This window comes from Alosa alosa, chromosome 18 (assembly GCF_017589495.1).
Source record: "Alosa alosa isolate M-15738 ecotype Scorff River chromosome 18, AALO_Geno_1.1, whole genome shotgun sequence".
NCBI classification, from domain to species: domain Eukaryota; kingdom Metazoa; phylum Chordata; class Actinopteri; order Clupeiformes; family Clupeidae; genus Alosa; species Alosa alosa.
In genome coordinates this window covers 17,594,980-17,602,479 of record NC_063206.1, presented here as the reverse complement: position 1 = coordinate 17,602,479, position 7,500 = coordinate 17,594,980, and the positions used below count along the sequence as shown (strand labels likewise).

The following is a 7,500-nucleotide window of genomic DNA, read 5'->3' as shown; positions in this document are numbered from 1 at the left end:
ACTGGTAGTCACTTTAGACTATACAGTCACAGACCTGTTATATGTGAATGGTTCACACTATAATTATGTCCTAGCATTATGCGTGTTTGTGTGTGTGTGTGTGTGTGTGTGTGTGTGTGTGTGTGTGTGTGTGTGTGTGTGTGTGTGTGTGTGTGTTTGCAGACGAAGATAGATGTAATGTGAGGGAATGAAGAAATATGAGGGAGTCACAGCGCCCAGAGAGGAAGCAGGGTGTGAGGGTGGATTCCTTCTCAAGTATGCAAGTGTGTGTGTGTGTGTGTGTCGGAGTGTGAGTGTGATCGCGATTGCATGTCTGCGTATCTCTGAGTGATGGGACATACCGTGTTGTCTATTTATGTCTGAATATGTGTACATCTGTCTTTCTGTGTGTGTGTGTGTGTGTGTGTGTGTGTGTGTGTGTGTGTTTTGGGGTGAAGGGGGGTTTGCTAAACATTTCTTTGTCTCATCAATAGACTGTACGTGGGTGTGCGTCTGTAACTACATGGGTGTGCGTCTGTGAGTACTGTATGTGGGTGTGCGTCTGTGACTACGTGGGTGTGCGTCTGTAACTACATGGGTGTGCGTCTGTGACTACATGGGTGTGTGTCTGTAACTACATGGGTGTGCGCCTGTGAGTACTGTACGTGTGTGTGTGTCTGTGACTATATGGGTGTGCGTCTGTGACTACATGGGTGTGCGTCTGTGACTGCATGGTCAGTGTCTGTGACTATATGGGTGTGTGTCTGTGAATTGGTGAATGAATGGGTATGTCTGTGACTACAGTATTCAGTGAAGAGGGAACACACACAAACACACACTTATGTAATCCTGTCCATCTGTCGCACCCCCCTTGCATGTTGCTTCAATAGTGAGGGTAGTGGGAAAGTGAGTGTGTGTGTGTGTGTGTGTGTGTGTGTGTGTGTGTGTGTGTGTGTGTGTACACTATGCAATGGACCCAGCATGCTCGAGGGGACAGGAATTCCCCTAGTCATTCTGATCAAGGGCCCTGCAGTCAAGCCTGTGCCCCCCATGTGCAGCCCCACCACCATTCACTACCCCTCCCTCTCTCCCCTGAACTAAAGACTGCACACACACAAACACACACACACACACACACACACATGCACGCGCACACACACACGCACGCACGCACACTTGACATGTCCACCTCCCTGTGTCTCCCTCTTTGTCCGCCTCCCTTCAGACTGGACATCTCTGGGAGAGGACACAGATAGAGTATGGAGTGTAAAACAGCCTGTACTCAAGACCACACCATTACCACCTGAGGAGAAAATGTCCACATCACACATTTAATTATATGTGGATGTATATGTGTGATGTGTGCGTGTGTGAGTGTATCCATACCTGTCGGCCAGCCACAGTCTCTGGTGCAGGGCTGCTGTGATGCTTCCATCCAGCTGAGGTTTCAGAGAGTCGGACTGGTAGGAGCGCAGGAGGAACAGCACCTGAGTGGAGGTGAAGAAAGACATGAATGACCAAAGAAAGGGAAGTGAAGTCCACTCTATTGAGCTGATATTGGTCTGAAGCAGGGCTTTGAACCAGAATCTTTACCCAATTGGTTTGTTCTGAACAGAAACAGTATTTTAACGTTTCCGGTTTTCGGTTCAACCCTAAAAATTCACATTCCTAAACCGGTTAGAACAAAAAAAATAAAGTTCCTGAACCGGTTAATAATGTTCCATGTCAGCTGCGGAACATACAAATAAGTAGGCTGATCATTAGGACTTTACAATTATATTGTTAGTCAACATGATTTTCCTTAAGTCTCTATCCTGTCATCAAACATTAAAAAAGCACTAGGCTACATTATGTAAGCAGCATAACTGTAATTCTGACATGCCTACATTTTTTCAGTGTTATACATGAATTAAGACAAGGAAAACTTGTGTAATGTCGTTTATTGGCAAAACACTGAACACATATCCATTATACTTCTTACATAGCTCATGGTGCAAATGACAAATAGGGCAGGGCTACATAGCAGTCATTGAGAACCTCAATTAATCAAACCTGGTCAGGGCCCAATCAGTGCATTTGTTTATCTTATGTCATCAAATAATACAAAACCACAAAGCATTACAGAAGCATCGCAGTAGTTCTTACATCCATCCTAAAGCCAATGCAACTCACATAGCTAAATCTGTGCAAATAACTGAAATATGGTAGGAAGGAACAAAAAAATGTACAGTATTAACCGGTTACTAATATTTTAGATAAACGATTCTGTTCCGGAACATAAACATTTTTTAAGTTTCTGGTTTCGTTTCTGTTCCTAGCAAAACATCAGAAGTTTCTGTTTTTCGTTTTCATTCCGTGAACCAGTTCAAAGCCTCGGTCTGAAGTGATAATAAAAACTGATTACTTTTTAATAGGCACCATTTGCCTGCAACATTCACCGTCCACACAAAAGTTTCAAAGATGAAACACACCATTAGAGTACTGTGTGAATAAATGACTATGAGAGTGGATACCAGCTGAGGAATATTACAGGCAACATGCTTGTTGTTACTAAACAAATGCAGACACGTTGAAGAGTACTTCTGAAATACTACTGTAGTAGCTGTCTGCATCACACATTAGCCAATATGCCAATATCCTTTCTTCATCATATAGAATCTGGATGGATGAATGAATGAGTGAATGAATGAATGAATAACTGCATGGGTGAATGAATGAAAGGGAGTCTAAGTCCGGTCCGCGTCTGTAAAGGGTTTGTGTTAGTGGCAGCCGACTGAGGGGCTGAAATAGCCTCTTTACTGGGCCTCCGCTAGGCCACAGTGTGGAAGCCATTCATTATGCCAGGCAGGCCGGGTCAAAAACAAGCCCAGCCACCGAGCTCCTTTTCTGGCCACGAGGCCACGGACACTCCCTCCTCCGTTATACCACCAACCAGCCAACACCCTCTGGACTATGCTGCGCACACACACACACACACACGTGAGTTGTGCACTCACACAGCAACAAACACACTGACACATCTACACATGCACAAACATAGACAGACAGTCAGACGTACACACACACAGACACACACACACAGTCAGACGTGCAGACACACACACACACACACACACACACATACATACACATACACACACACACACAGACAGACAGACAGACAGACAGACAGACAGACAGACAGACACACACACACAAACAAACAGAGACACACACACACACACACACACACACACACACAAACAGAGACACACAGACACACACACACAGGGCAGTGACAGCAGGAGTGCTGTCAGGCTGGGAAGTCCCCGTAGTGCTGGGCTGAGCCGCTGGTGGTTTGCGCGCGTGTGTATTTATGGAAGGCCCACAGTGACTTCCCAGGAGAGAGCACACACCATGTGACCCGCCGCAAACCAATGAGGCAGCGGCGTTCTCCCCAAAATAAACGCCACATAGACGGCGGCCTGTCGCCACGGCTACGTTGCCGCCTTGGATGAGTGTGCGCGCGCGTGTAAGTGTGTGTGTGTGTGTGTGTGTGTGTGTGTGTGTGTGTGTGTGTGTGTGTGTGTGCGTATGTGCGTGTGTGCGTGTGTGCGTATGTATGTGTGTAGCCAGGTTGAGGGGAGAGGGCATGGCCACTAAGCTTTTCGCACCATTAGTGACTGTGTGCTCTCTGAGCTCTACACTTAAATGCATCTCTAAATGCAGAACATCCGGCGTGTGTGTGTGTGTGTGTATGTGTTTATGTCTGCACATGTGTTTGTATACAGTATATGTGTAAGCGTGTGCATAAATGTTTGTGTGTATGCATTGCACACACATAGACTTTGTATGTCTGCAGTATGGAAGTGTTTTGAGTGTATGTAAGCATTTTATTGTCTGCATCACACAAGTTGCAATACATGTACAAATGCACAAGTATGTTTACACGGTGGTTAGCATGACAGTACCACGTGGATATACGCCGTGCTGTGGAGAACTCCCCTGAACCATGTGCTAGTGCACTGCTCACCAGTCTTATCTGATAGCTGAACCATATCGGTCTGTCTAACTGTCACGATCGACTCACAAACGCAGACATCCCAGAAGGCTAAGGCTGGAACCAATAACGCAACACAGAAGAAGAGTGTGTGTGAGAGAGAGAGAGAGAGAGAGAGAGAGAGAGAGAGAGAGAGAGAGAGAGAGAGAGAGAGAGAGAGAGAGAGAGAGAACTGGATTGCTTAAATCTAGGTTTGCATACATTTACGTCTTCATAAAATAACAACTTGTCAGATATGCCTTCAGAGCTTTGGGCTTCATTCAGCATTTTGTTCTTCCACTAGAAATTACTCTTCTACATTTGCTGCCTGCTGCAACATTTCTGTTTTAATTGTTTAGAAAACGTTTGAGGTCTTGAGTTAATGCATTAAACATTGTTTGCTGGTAACCCGCCACAAATAGCCTACAGATTCTTACGCGCATACATTCTCATTCTCTCTCCAAAATGTGCCCGCTCTATAGGCTGGCCAAGTGCGTAATTCTGAGGCATAAAGCAGATGTATCTGTTTATTGTACAGAAAAATAAAAATAACCTGTCAAGCAGTCAATTGACTACATTGCAGTCAAGAAGTAGGGCAAATTAATGTACGAAACCAAAACGTGGGTCATAGTTGCCTCTACTACGTAGCCTGTTAAAAACGTCGCTAGATAGTATTAAATCGCCAACAACATTGTTTCCTGCAGAAGCCTACCCTAGGCTACAGATTAGTTCTGAACAGTTATTTCTCTACTGACTCAATTATCAATAAGGTGCTTTCTCTTTGTCCTGTGCAAATTAAGCAGGTAGTTCCGTAGAGAGATGTAATAAATTAGCGTTTGCAATTGACAATGTTGTGATAAGTAGGCTATAACACTAACTTTGCAAAGTTAACTTGAATGCATCAATTTTGAACAAAGTTGTGTAGGCTACACCGCGCCAGTTGTAGTCTGCATGAACAGTTCTTGCACAAGACAGTATTTTGATTTGCGTAGGGGAGGTGCGGGCTGAAGCCAACCTGTTTGAGGGAGAGCGGTGCAAGGAGAGAATGTGTGCTCTGTCCTGCGCATATCTCTACAATGAAATAAAGTCTCTAGGCTAATCTATATTTTCAATAAGCAATCACTGCATGCCTATGGAAACAATAAGTCAATATATTAGAGATATCAAGAGTAACGCAGGAATGGACGTTACATTTCAGCAACTGTAACGAATTACTGAAATTTGAATTGTACTTTGTAACGCGTTACCACCAACACTGACAATAACGTAGACAGCAAATTATGATATTTTTTTGTTTTGTGGAGCGGCACCGGTAGGCTATCAAAAGCAGATTTCGATTTTCATTAACCACTGTGTAGCCAAGCCTTATGCCATACCCAAGTAGCCTAAATCGAGGTCATTTTTAATTATGCATGATTTATTTTGTTATTGAATTCGTAAGCTGGGATTCCTCTCAGCAACAATTATGTTAAAGGTAGCCTCCTGCTTTTTCAGAAGGGGCAGCAGGCAGGCTACTGACAGAGCGACGTACAGTGGCAGAGTGACGCACAGTGGCTGAAAGTGGTACTAAAGTTTCACGCAGCTTCACGTCACGTAATGCGTGAATGAAGTGGCCATTTCAAAGTAATGGCCACTGTATGTACACATACAAACATATCTATATGCATATACAAACTTCAATATATATACAACAGATATGAAATTAAGCAATGGAATAGTAAGGACAAAGACACACTATCTTTGTCTGTCTGTCGGTCTCTCTCTTTCTCTCTCTCTCACACACACACACACACACACACACATTCGTCTCTTCTCGTGCATGTTTGTTTCCAATTCTAGACTTACGTCAAGACTGAAACAGAGAAATGTTCAGGGGCCTCTTAGAGTGTGTTATCAGAGCATGCATCACTCTCTCACACACACACACAAACACACACACACACAAACACTCTCATCCACTCAGAGAGGCCGAGATCCCAGACTGACCACAGTGGGGATGGTATGCTCGGGTTCAGACACAAACAGTCACACAATCAAACACATGATCATACACACTTCAAATACTTGCACGCATATCACACTGCCACACACGTCTGCGTTTCTCTCTGTGTGTGTCTGAGTTTGTGAGTGTGTGTGTGTGTGTGTCTCTAATGTCTCATGTTTCCTGGACTCTAGTATGTGGACAATAAATGCCATTTCCATTTTGTTTTGCTCGTTTTGTTGTTGCTAGTGGGTTTTCTCAGAGCTAGACCAGTAATGGAGCTGGACTGACTGGCCACTGACTGGACCGTAGCTTTTCTCAGACCCCATGGACTCACACTTGTGTTGAACTGGGCCTCCACACTCGATCCGGAAAGTTCTATGCTCCAGTCCGCTAACGTCACTTAGAAGTTCTCGGAATCCCGTCTTTATTTTCACCCATACAAACACCCCCCTCACCCCACTCACACACACAGTTATCAAAACAGTGAGCACAGACACACACACAGACACACACACACAATCAGTGCCAGATCCTCTAACTAATGTTGTGGCAACACACAAAGGATTAATTAAAAGATAGAAGCAAAAGGAGGGGAAATCAAAGGGAAGAGAAATGACTTAGCATCAGTAGAGATTGGGCAAGATCTCCTCAAAGTTGCTATTGGCTCTTGTGGTGTGTGTGTCTGTATGTATGCTGCTAGCATAGGTGAACAAGTGTGTCTGTGTGTCTGAGCAAAGGTGTGTGTGTGTGTGTATGTATGTGTGTGTGTGTGTGTGTGTGTGTCTGTATGTATGCTGCTAGCATAGGTGAACAAGAGTGTCTGCATGTGTCTGAGCAAAGGTGTGTGTGTGTGTGTGTGTGTGTGTGTGTGTGTGTGTGTGTGTGTGTGTGTGTGTGTGTGTGTGTGTGTGTGTGTGTGTGTGTGTGTGTGTGAAAGGAGAGGCCAGTTTTCGTTAGTGCCAGTCGATCAGTTCTCATTCGCTACACTGATTCTTTGGGGTCTGGTTGTGTAAACATTGTTCTTGGTGTGTGTGTGTGTGTGTGTGTGTGTGTGTGTGTGTGTGTGTGTGTGTGTGTGTGTGGACTGTGCAGTGAATCCCGCTTCTGTTCTCTGATGGAGTCCTAATCAAAGGCGGAGCTCTGAACTGGTTGTTTACAGATACAGATCCTTCTGCCCATGAGGCATGTGGGTCATAACAGTGTGTGTCACACAAGGTTAAGCTCTGCCTCTCTGTGTCTCTTAGCCATGTCAATGGGTGTGTATACACATGTGTGTGTGTGGGTGTTTGTGAGTTTGAGAGGGAGAGTATGTGACATATGTGCCGTTTTGAACTGCTCTGCAGGTGTGTGTGTGTGTGGGGGGGGGGCAACACATACACATACAACACACATACACACACACACATACATATACATATGTGTGCAAGTGTAGTAATGTATGTGTGTGTTTGTGTCTATGTGTGTGTATGTGTGAGTGTGAGTGTGAGTGTAAGAGTGAGGGTGTGAGTGTGTGTTTACA

The 7,500-nt window shown here is 44.7% G+C and overlaps 1 protein-coding gene across 3 annotated transcripts in view; it reads right to left on the bottom strand.

The window, feature by feature from the left end:
* thada (THADA armadillo repeat containing) overlaps nucleotides 1-7,500 on the bottom strand; it is a 93,578-nt gene that overhangs the window by 33,542 nt on the left and 52,536 nt on the right. For all 3 annotated transcript variants that reach the window (XM_048269841.1, XM_048269840.1, XM_048269842.1), the window contains one exon: nucleotides 1,366-1,466. In XM_048269841.1, coding sequence (XP_048125798.1) covers nucleotides 1,366-1,466 — 101 coding nt within the window. The remainder of the gene's footprint in view (nucleotides 1-1,365; nucleotides 1,467-7,500) is intronic.